The following is a 24,975-nucleotide window of genomic DNA, read 5'->3' on the forward strand; positions in this document are numbered from 1 at the left end:
AAGGTTTTCATGGACTTATTCCTGAATCAGGAAAACTTTGTGGCCCTTGGGGAATCACTATACGATCGTATGATGCATTGCTGATGGTTGTAATCTTGTGCTGACTTAAATTATCATCTCATTTGAAGGTCTAATGGTGTTAAATTGGTGTAATTTGTTTATTTCAAAACCTCAGTTAAAGTGGAAGATTAATGACTCCAAAATGCTTGCAATTGACATTTATTTTTTGTTTTAAAAGGATCTAGGTTAAGATAACTGAAATTTCTATGGTTACCATCTTTTTTGCCTGATGAATGTGGTCAGAATCTACAATGCAATCCTCAAAAATCGACTCTTCGGAAAATCTAATTTTAATTAGATTGACTCTTTATCTTGTCCGTCTTAAGACAGTTACACCTAATTTGACAATATCAAGATTGTGGGATTGATTTGTTTGTTGTTTTCACCTCTCTTTCGAGAATTTTTCACTCATATGGAGAAGCCACCACTTGCCGGTGTAGGGCTGCAAATTTAGACCTATACTCGGCACTTAGGTTCATTGAGAGCAGTGAGTTATCTTTCTCGTGCTATCAGATACTGCGACACGGGACCTCGGTTTATACGGTTTCATTCGAAGGACCGGTCGTGGGATTGAAGATGCTTTAGCTGTTGTTGTTGCATTTACTCTATCTTCAGCATCAACACATCTACCAGACATCAGTAGAACATCCTGTATAAATTGTTGTCGTCAAATTGGTTTGGAACATGACATGTTTACTCGTATTTAGTAAAGTCTTTCAACTATTCGTTACAGGTCGTGACTATATCAAACGCCATCCAACAAATGGGATCAGCAGATACTCTAACACCCTAACCTTGTAGGAACTAGGTGATCATTCACAGACCAGTGGTATACGATTTGCGCTCGGTTCCAGATAGATCAGCAGTACTCTTTCTTCAGATCTGATCTTGATGTGACGGAGAATATATATATATATATATATATATATATATATATATATATATATATATATATATATATATATATATATATGCAGGGTGACATGTAATGATGAGTAACAGTACACCACTATACATCATTTTTGTAGACTAAATAACGGGTCTATGCAGACTTCCAATGCATTTCCTTAGACCAATCCAGAGAGTTTGAAATGAAAACTTTTCCAAGGCAGTATCAAGTTTAAAACTTTTATTTAAAGATGGAATCCATCTGAGATGAACATGATAAATACGTTTGTTTAATGATACACAACTTTTCCAGAACTATCTCTCCTGTTTTCTTTCTATCTTCGTACTTATGTCGGTAATGCGATGAAAGATTATGCATAAAAGCTTATAGTTATCACAGTACTATTTTTGTTGCCGAAATATCACAGCAACACTTTCAATGTAGTCACACTCTCATTGGTATAACATAAACAAAAACATTCTTACAACACGAGTCACGTTTCACCCTAATAAATCAAACATTGCCAAGTATACTAGTACTTTGACTAACATGAACAACATAAATTGTCATGACAAAACATGCACAAAAACACCAGATCACATTCGCTGCTTTGACCCTGTTAGGTATGGTTTGTATACTTCATAGTAGAGGTGGTCCTTTGAGGTTATCATAATATGGACACAGTGAAAATTTCCTGATTAACGGATCAGTCATACACTGTGTTCCATCCCTCCAACTCAAAGAACAACACACAGAGAATATCTTCAGAACAAACGCACGCTCGATCCAGAAGTCCTATTTCCATGAATCTGTGCCATGGACATCACTTTTTGGTCTATTTTACTCATTCCGAATGTTGCTGTGCGTGCACATTTGGATACTTTTTTCAGAGGTAATATTTTAGTACCATTCTTCCACGCACATTTCACAATGCCTTATCCTTCATGTATCTGTGTATATATCCATACAAATGTTCAAATTACTTTATCTATCACTTAATAGGAGGGAAATATTTGTGTATATATTCCAATCTTTGCTACACACGACCTACACACGTTCATCAACAAGGTTAGGGTCAAGGACACTGAATATGGCTTCCTCGTAGGCTTTGAATTCAATATAGTCTGCTTCTTTTTCTAGAAGCGTTTCCACACTCTTGCTGATTTCACTGAAGGACGGACGATTCTGTGGCATCATGTCCCAGCATCGCACCATCAGTGCGTACCTGCAAAAACACATGTATTTTACAGTCGTTTTTTAATTTTAAAACTCAATTCTGAGACAAGTAACTAAAACGACAAGGACAAAAAAACTTATTAGAACAATGGCATAATCACCCTTAACTACATGTACGTCAATATAAAAAGATCCTGTTAATATATTGAGGACTTTAACGTCAATAGACTCAAGCTAATATGATGATTTTTTCACTTACAATTCTGGTTTACAATGTAGAGGACGAGAGAGCCATTTTCCCATCATCACCGTGGAGATGACTTCTCTTGCCGCCATACCAGGATAAGGAGTGGCACCTGTGACGTAGGAGTCATGTTTAGTAAGCCTCAATTCAAGTAAAATAGACGATTTTCTATATTTAGTGTTAACTAAATGAGGAAAATTCTCTTATGCTTTTCCAATTAGTTCAGTTAGTCTTGCAGATTTTACAACTTTCTTCTTTGAATTAGAAGTTTTGCTTTTAATGCCATAATTCAGTAATCTGTACCCTCAGTAGGTAACTATTTGAGGACATTAGGAACATACACGTGATAGAGACCATCGACGCCTTACCGAGTGTGACTATCTCCCAAAGAAGAACCCCGTATGACCAAACATCACTTTTTCTGGTAAAGCACTGATCAGACAGTGACTCTGGCGCCATCCAGCGGATAGGCTGAGGACCCTAAACGATACACAGGTTTGTTTTATTTCATTTTTATTTGATTTTCATTTGAAGTACTTCGTATCTGTATCAAATGACTTATAGTTCTATAAGTACTAAAAGGCTTCCTTAGCTATGGAGAATACAAGCTTAAAAAGAATTTGCACAAATACCGAAATTACATAAAATTTCAAAATCAGCTGGACAGTTAAATAAATTTGCTCCAATTGAGGTCCAGTTGTTAATGTTTTGCCTCCTAAAGAGATGATTTTCATATGTTACCTTGGATGATCTCTCATAAACCTCCTCTCCCTCCACATTCCTGGCCAAACCAAAGTCACATATCTTGCACACCCCTTTACGGTCTATTAGAATATTACGGGCAGCGAGGTCACGGTGTATTATCTGTTCAGGGACAAGTAAATTTCATTAATGAATGTAAGTAAATCGTAGGAAGATTGCTAATCCCACACATCTTTGACTTTAATAGAGAGAGAATCGTTTTTTTTAAAATTAAGTTTATTAAATAGTTTTAGCATTTTCAAAATCTGTATAATGTTTTAAAATGTCTGAATATTTAAATTGGATTAAATTAAAGTGCTTAAATTGTGGGTTAAATTTTTTTGTACATTTAGTGAAGACAGGTGCTCCATCCCCTTGGAGATTTGGAGGGCATAGCTGTTGAGATCTTTGGCTGTGGGGGGTACGAGTTCCTCACTGTTAGTGGCCTGCTGGGAGGGACGGAACTTTCTCAGGTACTGCTGCATGTTACCTCCAGGAACATACTCCATAATGATATACATGGGATCTGCAATTCAAAAGGAAAATATTTTCTGAGTTATTAATCAAAAAAAAAAAAATCAGTGAATACATTTGAAGTTTTAGCAGCTACTTTAGGTGTATGGAAAATACTATTTCATAAATAATAAATTTTCAGCACATTCAGAATACTCTATACTTTTACTATTATATTCAGGATACCCCAGACGTTAAGTATATGTAGACTTTCACAACGCTCAGGATATGAATACTTTTGTCATATTCAGAATACCCTAGGCTTTCATTGTATTCAGAATATTCTAGCCTTACAAAGATAGTAGAGACCTACCTTGCTGGGTACAGCAGCCAAGGTAATCAACAACGTTAGGATGATGTGGAATCTTTCTCATAATTTCTAATTCCTGATACAAATCTTCCTTTTCTGCATCAATTGCACAATCTGTTTACAAAAACAAGAAATACAAGACTTTTGTTTTCTTTCATTGTTCGTATTTCTTTGATTAGCAATTTTATTGCATTGTTCTATCATTCATATATTCCTTAGCATACCGCGTATAGTTTTTACTGCAACCATTTCCCAGTCTGAATTTCCATTGATATTTAAAGCACGAGCCATCATGACCTTCCCAAAACGACCTTGACCTAAATCAATGCCAAGCTGCAGACGTTGCCTGGGAAACTCGTCACTAGGAAGGACGCATTTCTTCAGATCCTCAAAGTAAGAGTTCTAAACAAAATCACGACAGTTTTAATTGATTACTAACTCAACAAATACTAAGTATCTAAGGTTATTCTCGTTAAGATAATTAGTAATAGCGCTGGTATAATTATTGTCCTTGCTTCATGAAAAAGGATTACACCCAAGAATGAAATTTATTTCTGTGTATGTAAGGGAACAATTAAAGAACAACATACCAGCTTCACTGTGCTTTCTCCACTCGATTGGTAGGCCACATTGTCCTGGAATATTTGTTTCGTAGAAGCATTGTCCTATTTGAGAAAATAAAAGAAAGGGATTTAAAATTATAAAAATATTGATATAAATTTAATTAATTAGTATTAATACTATATATAATATGAAGATAAGTATTATTAATTAGTATTGTGATACCTGTGCACCGTATATTTGTTATATCCCTATAAATTTTATATAAAGCAAATGCGCCTACATTTTTGATATCATTTGGACTGGCTTTTATAGTCAAACATCAAAAACCTTGGCCTTCTTATGGCAAATAATTTCCGGCGTTACCTAAATACCTTAACTAAATGCATTTAAAGATGCTTTCAAATTTACCAATGCATGGACAAGTGAAGAGTTAAAGAAAACGGTATTTGAATGAGGCTGGGCAAGATATGATTTGTTGGGCCTTAAGCCAAATATAAAAATCTAGCCCCATGCCTTTGGCTTTGGGCAGAATTTCGTTTACAGGTCCAACAAATCATATTACCCTCATTCTTAGTGTTTAAATACCGTTGAATGAAGTAATATAATAATAGAAGAATTATATACTGCTTAACTGTGTAAATGAAGAGACAAATGTAGATGATCTTACAGAAGATTCAAACTTTCTCCTCCTGAACCACGCTAGTGTCAATATGGACAATATGAGAACGAGCAGGACAGCCGAGGCAGCCCCGATTATAATGTACAGGTCCGAGTCTTCTGTCTCATCATCATTGCCTGATCCTGATAACCCGGATACAGCTGTAAAAGAAATATTCAGGAAAACTTTATATTTATAGTAAAATAGAACAGAGCGAGTATTCTTGATTCGTGACGTCAGCATCAAATGCCAAATGAGAAACACCGGACATAACTATAAAAAGTGAAGCAATTTGTTCGAAAATCGAATGTAAGATAACTAAATTGAAACTGACCCAGGCATGCGTAGCTGTTTGATGTGTCTATGACGTAACCGTCTCTACAGGTACAAGTGTAGGCACCGGCGGTGTTCAGGCATATGTCGGCACATGGTTTCTTGTTTGGCAAGTTACACTCATCAATATCTACAGAAAGGAATACATATACTCACATATGTTGCAAGCCATCACTCTATGAAGATCTATTATTTACATCTGATATAGACATTGTATAGCCTCGTTTTAGCAGTAATACTACCAATGCAGGTGCCGTTCTGGAACAAGTAGCCGGACCCACAATCACAGCTGTAGCCTCCCATAGTGTTGATACAGTTAGCTGATCCACATATTTGAGGATCATAACTACACTCATCAATATCTACAATACACCAAGAAATCAGGTTACGTTTTCATTCTTTTATTTGACGGTTTAAAGCCTTTTAGCAATATTGTTAGTTATATTGTTGTGTACACTTAACCAATTTTGACAGGGACAAGATTATTTACGAAACACTACACAATACACTACATGATATACTGTATAATATACTACACAATACACTACATAATACACTACATAATGCACAATACCCAACTTAGTACACTGCATAATATACTACACCTTACACAACACAAAACAACTACATGATATACTACACAATACACTGAATAATAAACTACATAATACACAATGCAATACACTACATAATACAGTATAATACATATTTGGATTGTCAACATTGAAGACAAAGTCATTTTCAGACCATCTATTATTCACCATGACTTATTCTGTTTCATATTTATTTAATATTTAAGATATTTTCACAAATGTTTTTTAATCAATATTTTTTTTAGTGGTGGGAAAACAAAATACAGCTACATGTATATACTCAGTTAAGTAAATGTTTTTCAAATACTAAATTAATACTTAGTAGTGCAAAGTTAAGAATTACGATTAAATATATCATATAATTTTGAAAATTCTTGCCTTGAATCATTTGTACAGCGATTCCTTGACCATAAGAATTATACACTTTGCAGGTGTATACCCCAAAGTCAGACACTTCTACAGATTTAATGTTTAATACCATGTCCAGTTGATATTCATTGTGATAAACCACAAACTTGTGTAGTCTACAATGAAGCGAAGATCATACAGGTGAAACTGAAGCTATAATCAACACAAACAAAACACGAAACTAACATATTAAAAGGCATTTTTAGCTCACCTGAGCCGAAGGCTCAAGTGAGCGTTTCTGATCAAAATTTGTCTGTTGTCTGTCGTCGTTGGCATTGTTGTCGTTGTAAACTTTTCACAATTTCATCTTCTTCTCCAGAACTACTGGGCCAATTTCAACCAAACTTGGCACAGAGTATCAGTGGGTGAAGGGGATTCAAGTTTGCTCAAATGAAGGGCCACGCCTTCTTCCAAGGGGAGATATTCATGAATTCATGAAAAATTAATGCCATCATTTAAAAAAAAATCTTCTTCTCAAGAACCACTGTGCTTGAAAATATGAAACTTATATGGAAGCATCCTCAGGTAGTGTAGATTCAAGTTTGTTCAAATCATGACCCCCGGGGGTAGGGTGGGGCCACAATGAGCGATCAAAGTTTTACATAGGAATATATAGGAAAATTCTTTAAAAATCTTCTTCTCAAGAACAGCAAAGCCATGATTGGTCATATTTATATGGAAGCATCCCCAGATAGTGTAGATTCAAGTTTGTTCAAATCATGACCCCCAGGGGTAGGGTGGGGCCACAATGGGCGATCAAAGTTTTACATAGGAATATATAGGAAAACTCTTTAAAATTCTTCTTCTCAAGAACAGCAAAGCCATGAATGGTTAAATTTATATGGAAGCATCCTCAGGTAGTGTAGATTCAAGTTTGTTCCAATCATGACCCCCAGGGTAGGGTGGAGCCACAATGGGCGATCCAAGTTTTAAATAAGAATACATAGGAAAAATCTGTAAAAATCTTCTTCACAAGAACAACAAAGCCATGATTGGTCATATTTACATGGAAGCATCCTCAAGTAGTGCAGGTTCAAGTTTGTTCCAATCATGACCCTGGGGGTAAGGTGGGGCCACAATGGGTGATCAATGTTTTACGTAAAATACATAAGAAAAATTTGTAAAAATCTTTTTCTCAAGAACAGCAAAGCCATGTGTTTTTTTTAATGGGTGCATCTTCAGGTAGTGTATAATCAAGTTTGTTTTTAAATCATGACCCCCAGGGGGTAGGGTTGCGCCACAGTAGGCGATCAAAGTTTTACATAGGAATACATAGGAAAAAGCAAGCCTTTTAAAATCTTCTGATGAAGAACAGCAAAGCCATGATTGGTCATATTTAAATGCAAGCACCCTCAGGTAATGTAGATTCAAATTTTGTTCAAATCATAACCCCCCAGGAGAATAGAGGGGCCATAACAGGAGATCATAGTTATACAAAGGAATACAAATGATATATCAATAAGAATTGTCTTCCTAAGAACAGCATTAGTTGTCATATTAATTCAAAAGCATCCCTTTGAAGTATAGATTGAAGTTCAAATTAACCCCCCCCCCCCCCCCGAACCACTTTTATATCAAAACTTTTCAAGACTGAACTGATTTCTGCTTTTTCCTAGCCAGAGTGCTCAGGTGAGCGATGTGGCCCCTGGGCCTCTTGTTCAAGGTGTAGTATTTTTTTAAATTTATTATAGAATTTTACCAAAATTTAAGTGTACTTTCTCATGAAACATAAATTATGCTTTCTTTACCTATGAAATGATTCTATACATTTTCAAAATGAGCAAGAAACTTATAAATATTAGAAATGTAAATGTCATGTAATTTGACAGTTAAGTTGTAATCATTGTAGAATACCTTGAAGATGACGGCAGTATCGCGTCATCAAAGTACCACGTGAGTAATGTTGGGATCGGGCTGCTCCACACGTGACAGGTCAAGTTTTTGTTTTCTTCCACAGTGCCATTCATCATTGTGGTCTCCGCGGTCACAGAAGGACGACCTTTATTACAAAATATGAAATATTGTGAATAACAAAGGAAAATCAGGGGAAAAACCAGCCATTTTTAGACCACCTAAGTCAAAGGCTTAAGTGAGATTTTCTGATGAAAATTTGTCCGTTGTTGTCATTGTTGTCATCGTCTCGTAAACTTTTCACAATTTCATTTTCTTTTCTGGAACCATTAGGCCAATTTCAACCAAACTTGCCACAAAGCACCCTTGGGTAAAGGGAATTCAAGTTTGTTCAAATGATCAAATGAAGGACCATGCCCTCTTTCAAGGGGAGATATTTAAGAGTTTGATCACCCCTCCCCCTCCACTTGAGGGTAGGTTAATTGAGGCCACAATGGGCAATCAAATTTTTACAAAGGAATAAAATAATCTTCAAAAATCTTCCCAGGAAAAACAATGCATGATTAATCATATTTATATGAAAAACATCCTCAGGGAGTATAGATTCATTTTTATCTAATCAAAATCCCTTGGGGTGGGATGGGCCCACAAAGGGCTATCAAAGTTCTACATAGGAATATATACATATGAAAAATCTTTAAAAATCTTCTTTTAAAGAACACTAGTGGCATATATTATTAGTCATATTAAGATGAAAGCATCCTCAGGTAATGTAGATTCAAGTTATTATAAATCAAGACCCCAAGGCCCGGGGTTCCATAATATGTGATGAAAGTCTAACATAGGGATTTATAGAAAAGAAACTTTAAAACCTTTTTCCAAAGAGCAGCGAACCCACGATTTAAGTCATATTTATTTGGAAGCATCCTCAGTTAATGTAGATTCAAGTTTGTTCAAATCATGACTTCCGGGGGTAGGGTTTTATATAGGAATTTACAAGAAAAAAATGCTTAAAAACAATAGGGTCATAGTTTCTCAGGTAAGCATTGTGGCCCATGGGCTTCTTGTTTAAAAATATCTAAAAATGCATAAGGTTGACAAAAACTATAGTACAGGATTTTGGTCACATTGTCTTATTCTCTTTAAGGAATCAACCTTTATTAGATCTTGTTTTTTTTAATATATCATTTTACCTGAATGACATTAATTGGGTATTTTACGTCTGTTTTATCTTTGTATTTAGCAGATCTATATTGTTACGAGTATATAAATAACGAATATGATAACAAGGCTTTGCAGTATTATTATCATGAGTACGTTAAGAATTACATCTGTTGATATTGCATCTATTACAAATTTTGTACTAGTCTCTAACCTTGTACAGTGATATTAATATGATCATGGTAAATTTTATCATTCAGGTCGATGCCACACATGTATGTTCCTGTAAAATTGATGGTGAGGCTGTCTGCCATAAGGTTAAAGAAGATCCCTGTCGCGTTAAATATATAGTAGGATCTTAGACGGACATCTCCAACCATGTACTCGTCCTCTGCTCTCAGGTGAACTTCATTGCCCGTGATACTACGGATCAGCCACATCATCTATAAGATACAAGTACTTCTATAATATCAACCACATTATCAGATACATGACAAGAATTTCTATAAAAACAACTATATTATCTGTAAGACACAAGGATTTCTACAATATCATCTCCATCATCTGTAATACAATATCAACTCTATCTTCTGTAAGAAACAAGGATTTCTACAATATCATCTCTTTCTTTTGTAAGATAACAATATCAACTCTATCACCTTTAAGATTTAAGGATTTCTACAACTTAATGACACAAGGTTTTCTATGATATAACACATCATCCGTTATTTACAAATATTTCTATCATACCAATGCATTGCAAGAATACTCATAAAGTATACTGATCAATAATTTTCGATAGCTATGCAAAAATATATGTTTCTAAGATCTTGCATAGTTTCCCGAATTAGCCCTTTCACGATAACTGCAGCTCTGCTTTCTCGAAGGGCAAGTTTAGCGAAGGTTATTTTTATAATAGATAATAAAATGAAGTTTATAAAACAATAGTTGTTACATTATATTTCACCAAACTTCATCATTTCGTCCTGAAAAGAAAGGTACCGCAGTTATCACGAAGCTGTCTATTCAACTTTACTATTTAAAATGTATTTAGATGGAATACTTGGCAGTTTTTGTAAAACACATGCAAACAAAGGGAAAAAAAATAAGTGTCACACCAAAAAAACATTTGTATTACAGAGTGAGTAGAAAAGCTTAATTCATTTAACTGCATATAAAGGCTACTAAAAAAAATCATATGGACCCTATTTCAATATTCTAAAAGTTCTAAGCAGCGCAATTTCTGCTCGAAACTGTTAAAATAAAACACCAAACTGTGTTAATCTTTTTTCAGTATCTAAGTTTACCCTTGATCCATCAGCAAACTATGAATATAGAAAAAAGATGAATGTCTTCCCATTTAGATTTAGGTATATAAACCCCTACTCCAATATAGGCTTAGGAATTAAAGTAAGAGTTTATTATTTAGGAAGGAAAATTACCATGGGTAGTTTATCAAATCCCTCGGCCTTGCAGCATAGTTTGAGGGGTTGGATACCCTCCACGTTGATTTGAGATTGGGAGGGGTAGATAAAGGAGATCTTCTTGTCCGTGGTTATCTCAGCCATAGTTTTGTTTCTTCCAGCTGTAAGTATTGTGTTCAATATATTATAAAACGTAATGAATTCATTTAACAATGCTTACTTTTTCAGACGTGGATTAAAAATAAAATACTGTACCTAACTTTGTACAGTTATGTACATTTTTCGTCTAGTGTTATAATTTCACCTGTTTTCACAGAGTTGCAGAATGAATGAAGAAGAAAAAATCCGTACAATTTCATTAGTTTTACCTTTTACTTCTATGTTTCCTGTATCTGAACCATGCGCATTGGTGACGACACAGGTGTAATTGCCTACGTCATCATCCTGAAGCTTTGAGATGTAAAGACAAAATTCTCCACCTATCTCGTCATATCGCTTCAAATAGGTTTTATATCTAAAAGGTAAGATTATTTGTTAAAATTTGTAGACTTTTTCGTTATATCATCGTTATTTTTCTCTAATATCTACAGCAAAGTGTTTCTACGTGTATCTATGACAATTTGACAATTCTGAATAAATTATGGTAATATATATATATATATATATATATATATATATATATATATATATATATATATATATATATATATATATATATATATATATATATATATATATATATATATATATTTCATATACTACATATACTAACATTTAAACAATGAAATGTGAAGATAACAAACAGGCATCATGCTCTAAAGTCTATTTAAACAATTTAAATTTTGAACAGTGCCAACACGACCTCTGAAAACATAGGTGGGATCAGGTGCCATAGAGGAGTAAACATCCCTTTCGACCGGTCACACCCGCCGTGTGCTCCTTGTCGTGATCGGGTAAACGGAAAAATGAGTTGACAATTCAGTGGAAAATAATGGTCATATAATTTTTATAAAAGACACATTTATATGATACCCTATTTACTAGCTGGATGTTTTTCCCCAATAATTTTTTAGCCCCAACTTCAAGAACCTTTTTTAAGGCAAGAACATCAATCATAAATACAAAATATTTTCGGTTAATGTGTAATTTCCGTACATCAATTATGCACCTACATCTTTTATATATGTAGTCGACAGTTTTTTTACCTGTCGTTTGTGCCATTATGGAGTGGTTGGTCTCCTTTATACCAAAGAGTATTGCTGACATCAATGTCGTCCTTGGAGTGGAAAGGGCACACTAATTTAAGGTCCCAATTCAGCATTCCAGAGATCATGGACTCAAAAAGACCTACTTTTGGGGGACCTTAGAAGAGGAAAGGTAGGATGGAAAAAGCAGTTTATTAAGATTCCAGAAACATTTACCTCAGTATATACAAATTTGTTTAAGGCAACACATGTGAATTCCTATTCTTAAAACCAATACTGTTTGAAATGTTCATTATAATGAAAACTGGGATTTTGAATCAGATGATGTTCAAGGATACATACAAATAATATTCATTCATATTCTACTGTTATCTTATGTACATTAATATAAACATTATTTACCTCTAACATAAACCACGACTTCCCCACCTATTCTTCTGTACTTGTAGTAAGTCTGACAAACATACTTCCCCATATCATGATAATCAATGTTATTAACTGTGAGGTAAAACAGGTCAGTGACGTCATCACTAATTGAGGAGCCCGTGGAAACTTCATATTTTTCACTATCCTCGGGATAAGGGGTGATCATGCTGGTGATCTGTTCTACTCCCCTTGGGCCAATTTTTTCCCAGAATACCTTAATTGTGTCAAATTCAAATCGTGTTAGTAAAAAGACATTTGATATCTCATGGTTGGGATAATATACCAGTTTCTAATAGGCATTTTTGGTATAAAAAAACTCTATGTAAAACTTAAAGCTTATGATTCACAATTATCACTACGTCATAAATACCTGAATGGGTTCATTTATATTTTTCTTCCTACATCCTAGCCGTAAGTCAGTTTTAGTATCCACGGGGACGACGACTAGTTTAGGAGTGTGGTTGACCGGTGGGTCCACGGAAAAGGCCAGCAACCGTGGGGCATCAGGGTTTGGAGGATTCTGACCCCTGCGTTTTCCGATTACGTCACATGTAATTAGCACTACTGTCAGGTAAAGTACTGAAAAGGAAATGGCCAAAGATATAGAATAGCCTGAAAAAAAAATATTCTTTTAATATATTTATTATAAAATAAAAATTGATGGAAAGCAAGATTAATTTTGATTGATTTCAAGTAAATTTAATTCTCCGAATAAGACCAATACTTCAGTTCATTTGAACCAATAGCTCACTTTTCCTTCTTTAGTGAAATTGCACACCTGTTTAAACCAGTTGATAACGTGGGTCTATATTTTAATGAAGACCATTTTTGTCTTTCAGAATGCTGTATGTATGATTTGGTTGATGTTAATATAATTATATAGTGAACCCAAATCGGTACATACAGGCTAGTAGAAGATAATTTATATGCGAAGATAGTAGAAAGTGTGGGATGTTGTCATCTATTGTGACAGGCATACATAGTTATAACAGTACCAAGTAAGTGTATTAATTACCATCAAAAATCAACATAATTAACATTTTGTCACTATTAAGTTGAGTCTGTTAACATTTTATTACTTTCAAGTCCCTCATTTATGACAGTCAAACAGAATTGCCAAGATAATTCTTATGATAATTACTCTACACCAGAGTAATATCTTACTTCTGGATAGTAGGAATACTATTATCTTTCATCGAGTCTATAGAGGATTCTTAATGGCTGAGAGTGAAGACTTTAACGGTCTTCAATCTTGTTTTAAAACTACTTGGAATAGTCTCACTAGTATATTGTGAAACTTTGTTAATTAATATTCCCTTTTTTTCTTCAGTCCGTCCTGTCATAGATTTTGAACATGTTTCGGTCTGCATTTTCTATCCTCTTTCACCAAAAAATTAACATGAGTTTTGAGGCATGAAATAGAGATTCCTATTGGAGGCTGAACCATTTTCATGTGAGAAAAGTCTACTGATTTTGAGAAATTTGAAATAAACACGTTAACTGGTTTAATAATGCATTTTTGGTAATTTTTGGTAATTTTTTATGTCACGAAAATAGAAAATCAAGTTTCGAGGCATGAAATAAAAATCAAATTGAAAAGTATTTCTTCCGAAGATGGTCATGCATTACCAATGAATAAGGGAAAAAATAAGAATATATCTGTTGGTGCAATGAATATGTTATAGACAAATAAAAATAAATATTGGGCTTGCATTTTAATAACGCCGTTGTCTCTTAAAACAACTGACATATTGGTCCGATATTTTTAAAATTATTTTTTGTTGAAAAATTAATAAATTCTAATAAATGATTAAATATTCACACTTGTAGTTGTATACAATTGTCTTTTTCTCTTAAACTGATTTGTAAACAATATCTTTTGTAAAATGTTGCATAGAGTTGCATATTCAGACAAGAGGCCACAACAGGGGATCAAAATCTTACTTAGGAATAGATAGGGAAAGTCTTTAAAAATCTTTTTCTCAAGAACAGCAAAGCCATGATTGGTCATATAAATATGGAAGCATCCTGAGGTAGTGTAGATTCAGGTTAGTTTTCAAACGATGCCATTAAATCTTCACTAATTCTTAAATGGTGCATTCTTTTCGAAACTCAATTTACAAAAGTTTCTCTTAAATGAGAGCAGATGTTTGATAGATGTACTGTAGTTTAATACAAATGTAAGGACCCCTCCCTCATTTTTTTAAATGTATACAATTGCTTTCTAAGTATTCAAAGTAATAAGGAATTTTGATAAAATGTTAATACTTATATTCGTTGGAGGGTCTTTTTTATATAACTATTTCTGACCTTGACCAACACTTTATGAATCAATGGTAATTACACTGTACACAATGTAAAGAGGTAACGCTCTTAATCCAAGCTTAAAATCTGACCTACTGTTTAAGAAAAAATTATGGAAGAAAACAACAAGATTAACTGAAACCTTCAGCATAACATCTGCATGTACATTTTTGAATTAAATTAACTATAACCTTATTTGACCAAACTATTTATTTGAAAAAAGAAGATATTTCTATTTAAAGTATTTATTCCGACTGTATATGTATGTATATGGGAGAAACTGATCATTGTATGCTATGCTATCCACTTCCACATTACACGATATCTCTTTATTCATTTCTTATGTATGAACTCTACTTGAGAACAAAGACTGAAATTCTAAAGCTTCAGTAGAGTACAATTAATCTTTTACCATTATGCTTCTTTAATGTGATAGATAATAATTTGATCATTAAACACAGTTGATTTAAACGACGGGCGTCAATTTAGAAAAAAAAGTGTTTATTGATGCCTTTGGTCCTCATGTATCTATAGAAAAACAAATTAACAGTGGATTTCAAGTCAATCATTTTGGTATAAAAACATTTAAATTTATAATGTTGTATGTACTTTGTATTGTTAAAATATTGTAGAAGCATTGTAGGTATATGCAATATTACTTTGATGAATAAAACATTGAGTATTAAATTTTAATTCTTCATTCTTCTTTTTACTATTCTTTACAAAAGCAATTCGTCTATTACCTCTTAGAAACGAAGAAATTTCTTCATTTTAAGTTCAGACATTTTGAAGAATGGCTTGACGTAAAGCCGATTCAAAGATTCCAAGATGCACCAAACTTCCTTTATGATGATATCTTTTAATATTAATATTATTATATATATTGTTATATAAACAAACACGGTGCATATACATGCAGCTTGCGTCTTATTATGTAAGACACTTAATCCCAGTAATCAATGATCTAGACGGTATTTTAAGTGAAAAACAAATATAGCATTGAGAATGGGGAATCAATAATCAGTACCTATATGGGAATTTCAATTGTTCCTTTTTTATTGACATTAGTTAGCAAAATTAGTAAAGCTTTTAAGAATGCACAGAATTATGATACTGAACACCATTTTGGCAGGTTTCTTTTGTAGGATTTGATTTTATGATATACAATCCGTTTCCTGACATTTAGATGGGTTTTACCTTCGGGGAAGGAATTTGAATCAAACAGCAAATGGTAGAAACCACGGTACTCATGAAAAAACACAGTGGTCATAAAAAAATTAATTGTATTTTGACATGGTTTAAACTGTACTCTCAATATTGTTCTTAATATTTATCTTAATCTATATAAGACCTTTCTTCGCCTCAATCCTTCTATATCATTGTTACATTGTTAAACCCATCACACAATTTTTCCAGTATGTGTTCCATAAAAAAAAACTTAAAACAAAGAGTTAAAGCCCCCCACCCCATTTTCTCCTAAATTATAATAAAAGCAGGGGAGACAATCGATTATCTTGTTACTCTCTGTGATGAAATGTTAAAAATTCTCATTGTTTATACACTTACCTTTAGCATACCGTTCAAATTCCATTCCAAAATAAGTCAAAATATTTAACATAGAATATATATCCCAGAGCACATAGAACACAATATTTTCACATTACAGATCATCTTGATTGCCTATCTAGCACCTAAACAACCTACATAGATAAGTAATGTGTGACCAAAATGTGAAATCCTAGGCCTTGTTGTCGGTCAAATTGACGAAATCTAACATAGTCTGACATGGTTCAAACTTCACAGGCTGCGATCCTACAGATGCAGGCAATATTCATATCCCTGTTGGGACAGTTGTACTAATGCATCTGCTACATGACTTGACTGTTATGTAGTTTTATTCTTGTTAATTTCACTTTTATAAATCCTTAACTTGTTGAGAAAACATACTGGTGGTCTTCAAATTCTTTAACAATGCCTCAATCGATCTGGTTCCAGTGAATGAACGAATAGTTTAAAGAAACCTTCTCAACCAAAACAATCATTTGCAAGTAAGTTGGATCCAACGTCACAATAGATTTAAAATGTATAATACGTACACAGAAGCCTGTAAACTTTAAAATGAATTGCAATTATAGGTTAAATACTTATTTTTTTTTTAAGTAAACACACCACAGACCCCATTTAGGTACAACAAGGAGCTCACAGATATAAGTAAAAAATACAAGAAGCGTGATGTTGAAGGTCAACTCACTTTGACATTACAATCATATAATATTCTTGTTCAAAAGAGTGTACATGCGTCTTAACTGTATGCTTCTGACAACCGCAAAAACATGAATTCAGTCATTAATTAGAGAATGGGACATGTGTGAGCCCCGGGGTCAGCGCTTGACAATGTTTCTCACAGTCCTGTCATAATATGTACATATTTATTTCACTGGTCAGCAGTATCCAAATTATGAAGTTATTAAATCCTCATAAATTCCACCAGGGATTACTTGACCTCTAGTATTGAGCGGATTAATAAAGCATTAATGGCTTTAGTCGATATATATTGGCAGGTGCTATGTTTTGTCATTTTTAGGCATAACTGTTTTTAAATAAATGATTCAATTACTTATATATATTTATGTATATTAAAAAAAATCATTTTTTGAATGAATTATGCGTATTGCAAGTAATGAGAAACGAAAACAACCCTTATATTTGTAAAGGTGAAAATAATGTGTGTCTTGCTGAAGTGTCTTTTTAACTTTCTCTTTTTAAAATATCAAATTTAAAGAATACGAAATATAGCGTCAAGTACGAGTATTTTAATAGAACAATTAATTGTATAACCATTGAAGAAAAAAATTATGTAAATGAATTTGTGCTGTAGAATTAAATTTTTTAAGACGCTTAAAGTTTGCAAGACATTTCACATTTCGGAAAGAATTAGAAATATCGTATGAATAATATTAATGATGATACTCAATAATCATACTAGATAGAATAAAAACTACAATAGATTTGTAAGCAGAGATAATGTACGCACAAAGTATATTGACAATGTGTTGTGTCGTTAATATTGTGTTAAATTTTATTCAATTCGTCACATTCTAAATTTTAGTTTTTAATACATTCACCATGAATTATATTTTTTATATTTATATTAAATTTACTATTCTAGTAATTTAGTTTCTTTCTTTCACTTATAAAAAGGCAATATGAATGATAAGATTTAACTTTCATCCCCTTTCAATGATGGTGATTTAAAAAAAACAATCTGCAGGTGCTTTGAACACCCCTTCCTTCAGTAACTGCGATCTTTAATGAAAGCCAGACATTTGGATTATTCTTATTTATAAGATGACACTGTTTGTTACGATCTGCAATATATCGAACGGAAAATTGGGTTAATACAATACTCATTCAATTTGTACAATTTTTAATAAACTTAAGGCTAGTTATTTTGTAAACAGTGTGTCAGAAAAAATCTTGCAATACGTCAACCAAAAGCAATCATTTACACAAGTCTCGCAATAAATCCGAAGAGAACCAATTTGCATATATAATGTGAGATTTATGTTTCTGCATCTTCTTCAAGACGTTTTTCCCCTTTTCGGTCTTATTTCACTGAAATGATAGGGTTGTTCTGGTGATTTTGAAGTCTACAGCTAAAAGGAGCAATTATTTAGATTTAATGTCTCTACATGATGCATTTGAATTTGCCTAATTAAAGTCTTATTCTATAAACAGCCATTGTGCATTGCACAGAACTGTCTGCCTTGTGATCAATACGAGGACTTGGTTTGTTTGGATGTTGCTACAACATAATTTAAACCTTGTTAAAGAAAAAGATTGAATTGAGAACTTCCGAAGAAGTTTTGTCTGTTTAGTGTAGACACAAAGCATAATAATTATCGACAATATTCTTTTTTTACCCTCATTAGAGTTTTTACCCTATACATATACCTCTGAAATGTACTTTTTCCCCCATTTTTCATTTGGGTAAACAAAGATCACTTATAAAGAGCAAACATTTTCATTGGAGCGGTCTTTTTTCAACTTGTTAGGTTTCATTGCAAAATCAAAATGGCTTTGAATGAATTAAAGATAGAAAATCTACAAAGCAATTACACCCCTCCCCCTAAAAAACAGAGATGAGTCACAAAATTTGAAAAAAAAAATATCATATTAACATATCTTTAATGCTAATTTTGGTGTTATATAAATGTCGTTTTTTTGCAAAGAGTAAGAAGACATTGATCAAAATCCAACCAGCATCAGTTTTAAGATAAAAATTGATAAAACATGTTAAATTTTACCATTTAAAGCCATAAAATTGATTCCAAAACTCATTTTGTCTATTTATTCTGAGATATTGCAAATTTTTCTCCTTTACCTTTTAATGTGAACGATATTTGACGTTAATAAATTTTTCTCTAGGGCAAATTTGACACTTTCCAAAAATATTTTTTTCAGTGCTTTTAATTTGTCAATTTTGAAAGTGCAAAGTGTTACGGAGTCACGACTTAGCTTTTACGCATATAGCATAAAAAATGTTATAATGAATGTTGAAGTCATTTTTATTAGAGCAAGTCAGCTCTTATTTTATTGGAGCAAGTCAGCTCTATGTAACGGTAGGGACCACGGTGCCACAGTTCTGATATTTTTATTGAGTATGAATTTATGATTGTTTTTGAAAAATGACCGTGGAGCTACATCAGTCTCATACATATTTCCGTTCATTAATGAGTGTTAGAGTCTGCGTGAATGCTGACAAAAAGATATGCCTGGAGCTTTCAAAAATATAGAATTTGGTAGATTCATAATGCAAAAACAATCCTATTTGTGTGAATACTCTGCTGTACCTAAATCTGTAGGGAACATTGATATTGTGAGTAGGAAGCTGACATTATGTAATTACTGAATGAACTTTAAGTGTGGAAGAAGGAAATCGGAAGTTTGATAACAAGAGGAAGATTTATTAAATCAAAACCATACATAACGGACAAGATAGATATCCTCACAAACGAACAAAAATCTTAATAAGATACCACGGAATAATTATTGATACAGAATTATAAAAGCATAATGAAGTAGGAAGGGAATCTTATATCATTGGCGGATAGCATTTACATTCATGAACCGCACACATTAGAATACTGAGCTTATTAATAAAACACAAAGGCTCGTGACTTACACCAAAGCATGCCCTCACAGAATATCCTGGAATCAGGGTATTGATGTGAGACACTGAGTCTCCTCTGAGGTCCCCTGCATGTCGTATAGATCCCTCCGGTAAAACCCTGAGTACTACTGTATCACACTGTGTATAATGTGTTTACTCCTAGTTGTTGACCTATCCTTAATATCCGGGTTTGGGATTAATAACCATATTGTAATAAGACAGTGTATACATCATTTATTTTTTTTAAACAATTAAAAGAAAATGAAGTGCTGCATTTAGGCATACAGTTGAAAGGTTTATTGTGCAAAAATAAAGTTAAAGGTATGTCTAGAGACAGTAACATTGTTGATGTACTTTTATCCCGATGCAGAACGTGTCATATGCCAGCTTACACCTTAGAGGACTAGACATAATTGGCAAACAAATTATGAAATCTGCCTATTTTGTGTAACAAGAAGGAAAAACATTTCCAATTCAACCATACTATAGCACATTGAAACCAAAATATAACTTAGTGTAAAGCTCAAAAGATAACAATTATTGATTAAGATATAGAATCATTAGGTCGGAAAAATAAAAATACGTAAAACTATTTTAAAATTTTCTTTCAATTTCTCACAAACTCAGGGTTCATTCAATTTTATGGCATGAATAGTTCATTAAAATGATTTAAAAGATACCTTAAATCCATATTTACATGATTAAACGTGAATAGTTATTCATTATACATGGAGAAATATTAGAATATCAACTGGTTAAATTTACTCGGGAGTTCGAATAGGGAGGGCATTATTCCGTCCCGGTTTCCAGTATATGCTTTATCAATTATAAATGTCAGATAAAAGAGAACTAAAGAAAGCACTAAACTCAAAACCGTCTAATTGTCTTATCAAGAACAACCGTTACTTGTAAGCTAGTCACTTATTGGTTTGGTCCCCGTTCATGTATTTCTGTATCCTTAGTTTGTATGGTTGTCGACCATTAGTTTTAGATTTAGTAGTAAATTACAGGGTCAGAGAACAATTCGAGAGATAAAATTTCAATGTATACATAATGTATCAACATTCTTATTAAATGACAAATATCAGTAATTAAGATCTGCAGTATCTAACTAGAATACCCAGCCAGTCTAACACAAATATGATTTTTTTTAATACAACGTATATAAACTAAACATTTGAGAATAACGTGCTGACACATGCCAGAAAAGTAGTTACTTTTTTTCCTTTGCCTGTTTTAATTGATCATATCCTCTGATTATCTCCCCATGAACTCAAGAACACTTTCACAGTAAACAAAGATTTAAATCCCCGATTCAACTGACTGATGTAATTTTTTTTTTCAAAAACACTTATTAGTGTCTAATAAATTAAAGGACACAATGCTGTTCTGCAGAAGTTGTGTCTACGGTTCAAGGCAGAATGAAACATAGTTCGCTAATGACTGGGGAATGGGGGAGGGTGCCTGATATACGTAATGCTTACAGCTATGCTTAATGAAATGTTTCATTTTTTCAACATATTTTCAGACGCTCGAAATTAAAGTTCAAGAAGTTTTTTGTGCACGAAAAGCGGCATACAAGAATATGTTAGATGCACCTATTTCTTTATTATCTGTCATTTCATTTCTTTCCCTACATTATTATTCAGAGAAGTTATTTTCATTTGCTTTTTATTTACATTTACATATTTATTTTTGCCCTGTCCATCCGTCTGTCTGTCTGCAAAAACTTTAACCATGGCCATAACTTGATTGGTTCGAGCTATGCCTTTCATATTTCACATGTGTATTCCTTGTGACAAAACCTTTCTTTGGGTACCATCATATTTGACCTTTTGGCCTTGTCCTTGGAGTTTGACCAAGTTTTGCAAAATTTTACTCAACTTTAACCTTGACCATAAAATTTGAACAGTTGGTGCTAGCGCTTTTATATTTCACATGTCTAATCCTTGTGACAGGACCTTCCTTTGGATACCAACAACTTTGACCCTTTGACCTTCGTACGGTTGGTGCTAGGGCTTTCATATTTCACACGTGTATTTCTTGTGCAAGGCATTTCCTTGGGCACCATTAATTTTGAACATTTGACCTTGATGTTTGACTTACTTTTGAAAAACTTTAACTTTTTCCATGTCTTTTCAATGGTTGCTGCTAGGGCTTTCATATTTCACAGGTATATTGCTTGAGACAAGACCTAGCTTGGAGTACAAAATATTTGATTTGCATTTGAGAAACTTTAAGTTTAACTTTCGCTTTAAGTTGCCATACGGGGGCATCAGTGTTTCACAAACACATCTTGTTTTTCCTTGTCATATAAACGGAGTAAAAATTATTGTGAGTATATGGATTGTAATTAATTTACTCATGAAAATGCATGTATCAAAATTATAAATAAGCAGTTGGACAAAGAAAATGTAAATATGTGAATAAGAATTGCATATATTTATGAAACTGTCAGTTTTCATATTGTAGGGTTAAAACCTTTAGAGTCTTTTTATGATCAACTTTATATTATTAGGGTTGTCATTATTAAAAATTCAATTAGCGAGCAATAAATCTCAACCCCTCTTATTGTATTAATTTGAATAATTCAATATTAACTGTTTAATATGCCATGTCTCTTAAAAGTAAAAATGTAAATTCGTTTGAAATGTTTTCTTACAGGTGTATGCCTAAAAAATTATCTAATATGCGTTGTTTAAACAGATCTTTTTAGGATGTTCATATTCAACTTGACAATATTAATTTCCAACTGCAAGAAGATGAGAAAAGAAATACATCAAATGTTTATATTGTAGTAATTTAACTTAAAACTTGAAAAGTAGACTTTACCCAAATCTCGAAATGTTGTTAACTAATTGTACAAAATGAGGGACTCCATCTATTATACTATTGCAAATCTTAAGTTAGGAAAAGCTTGTTATTTCTTGTTAGGGAGATAATGAATGCTTAAAATATACTCTTGATGACCGTGTTAATTTCCTAGGGCTTCTAAATGTAAAGCTGGAGATTTCTAGATAAATACAAAATCTGAGCGCTAAGCCTACCATCCATCAGATTACGACTATCAGAAAATTAAAGGGACTACATGTACTTTCAGTTTGTTACAATAAATAAAATTGCTTTTCTTAAAGGTACGGGAATATTGAAGAACAATTGTTATTTTTAGGAAATCATTCTTGATACTTATGCAGTTTTATTCAGTGTTTTTGCGATGGTGAAGATCTAGAAAAATGCGTATATCTAGCTGGCCTTGTATTACTTTATCCTACAAAGACGATTTCAAAATCGTTCTTTTTCATTGAACACTGAAATATTAGTATTTTGATACAAGACATACATCAAGTCTTGTGTAAATAATCGTGAATGGTTATTCATATTACCTATTAAACTAACGAAGTGTGTAAATTAACAATAGAGTACAAGACAGGTATTATTGATGATCTACCATTAAATTTTACTGTCATACAATACGAATTTTGAAATAGCCTTGGACTAAATAGTATAAAATTCAAATTCTTGGGAGTTAAAAAAAGATAAATACAAGTACATCCTTTCAACAAGAGTCAGCATAATAATACTGGGAAATAGTAAGACAATATTTGCAGAAATAAAAATAGAAAACTAAAGTCGATATACCTTGTATGTAATAATTTGAATTTTTTTGTTGTAAATAGGGGATTAAAATGTCAGTGTTCTTTAAAGTATTCGTCCTATATGTATTCACTATTTTTGTCTATGACACACACAGGTAGAACCAGGTGAAATGACTAGTTATCCACTTACCTCGCTTTGTTAACTCCATTAGATGGACTTCTGTACCATTTTCTCCTTTCAGCTGTCACAGAATAAAATCACAAACATTAAATTATGTCTTCTTCTAATAAGAAATTTTTCTTTTTCGAATTCCAGTAAATTCCACCATCTTGGATTCACTGCGGTTGCCTATTTATAACTCTACCCCCTTTAAACTGCACTGCAAACATGTCATGTTTAAAGAAAAAATTGTGGAATCATTGAACTATGAAGTTGAGCTACAATAACAAATTGAACTTAACGAACTTCTAGGTCGTCTGATGTTTAAAGTTTATCTGCATGACCTTATTAACCACTTGCTGATGTTGATTTCTCAATATGGCAATTTTATTAATATCCAAAATTCAATTAAATGCACTAACATTCGTATGGCTACAATAATGCAATGTTAATTGTTATCGGAAGCAAAAGGCAAGAAGAGTTGTATATATTATAAGTCGCATTGAAAGACGGGCCAATTCGTCAAGGTTACCTCATTCACACCTTTGGTGTTCATTTAAAACAAAAGTTGGAAAGGTTTGATTCAAATGAAAATTAGCTTTTTTTCTGCAAGTACATGTAGTTTTAGCTGAATGAAAAAAATGTCCAGATCATTTCCCAAGTTGACTGTTTAAGGATTGATTTTACAAAGCTGTTGTTGGAAAATTATATTAAAAGGCTTTGCTGAAAGAGTTACTACTAGTACTATTAAGAAGTTTGTAAAACCAGAGAATGGTACCATAAAAGGTACTTAAGTAAGAGCTATTCTGTACGAAAAAGAAGATTGCATTGGAATTGAAAATCAAACTTAAAAATCCAGTTAAACATTTCATACTGAGAGCAAGCACTGAAAAAGCCCTGGAAACTTCAAATTCTTAGATGTGCCGTAAAAGATAGAATAGTACCTTAAAAAGATTCAGAAAGAAAGTGTTATGTAGAATAAGAGGGAAGTGCCTGTAGAATAAGAGGGAAGTGTATTAATAAAAACTGTCCAAGAGATTGTTTACCAGAACTCGAGAATGGTATCATCACAGACACCGAGCACAAAACAGCCCGTTCTGTATGACCACAGACTTATACTGGTGATGTTCTGTAGAACAAGAGAATAGTATCGTGATACATGCTGTGATAGACACCTGCATTGGTA

The 24,975-nt window shown here is 33.0% G+C and overlaps 1 protein-coding gene across 1 annotated transcript; it reads right to left on the reverse strand.

The window, feature by feature from the left end:
* Positions 1 to 1,174: 1,174 nt before the first annotated feature.
* On the reverse strand, positions 1,175 to 16,542 carry LOC133201367 (fibroblast growth factor receptor 4-like). The gene is made up of 20 exons (XM_061337184.1): positions 16,427 to 16,542; positions 12,927 to 13,135; positions 12,533 to 12,770; positions 12,131 to 12,287; positions 11,294 to 11,439; positions 10,944 to 11,086; positions 9,716 to 9,944; positions 8,344 to 8,488; positions 6,460 to 6,605; positions 5,731 to 5,850; positions 5,490 to 5,618; positions 5,165 to 5,316; positions 4,524 to 4,598; positions 4,158 to 4,335; positions 3,937 to 4,047; positions 3,458 to 3,636; positions 3,111 to 3,233; positions 2,738 to 2,849; positions 2,385 to 2,481; positions 1,175 to 2,174 (listed from the first exon to the last, which is right to left on the reverse strand). The coding sequence occupies exons 1-20, from the start codon at positions 16,476 to 16,478 to the stop codon at positions 1,997 to 1,999; spliced, it is 2,919 nt and encodes a 972-aa protein (XP_061193168.1). The 5' UTR covers positions 16,479 to 16,542; the 3' UTR covers positions 1,175 to 1,996.
* Positions 16,543 to 24,975: the final 8,433 nt, after the last annotated feature.

Source organism: Saccostrea echinata, unplaced genomic scaffold (assembly GCF_033153115.1).
Source record: "Saccostrea echinata isolate AGI-Se365-2 ecotype Australia unplaced genomic scaffold, CSIRO_AGI_Sech_v1 ptg000043l, whole genome shotgun sequence".
In the NCBI taxonomy this organism is placed as follows: domain Eukaryota; kingdom Metazoa; phylum Mollusca; class Bivalvia; order Ostreida; family Ostreidae; genus Saccostrea; species Saccostrea echinata.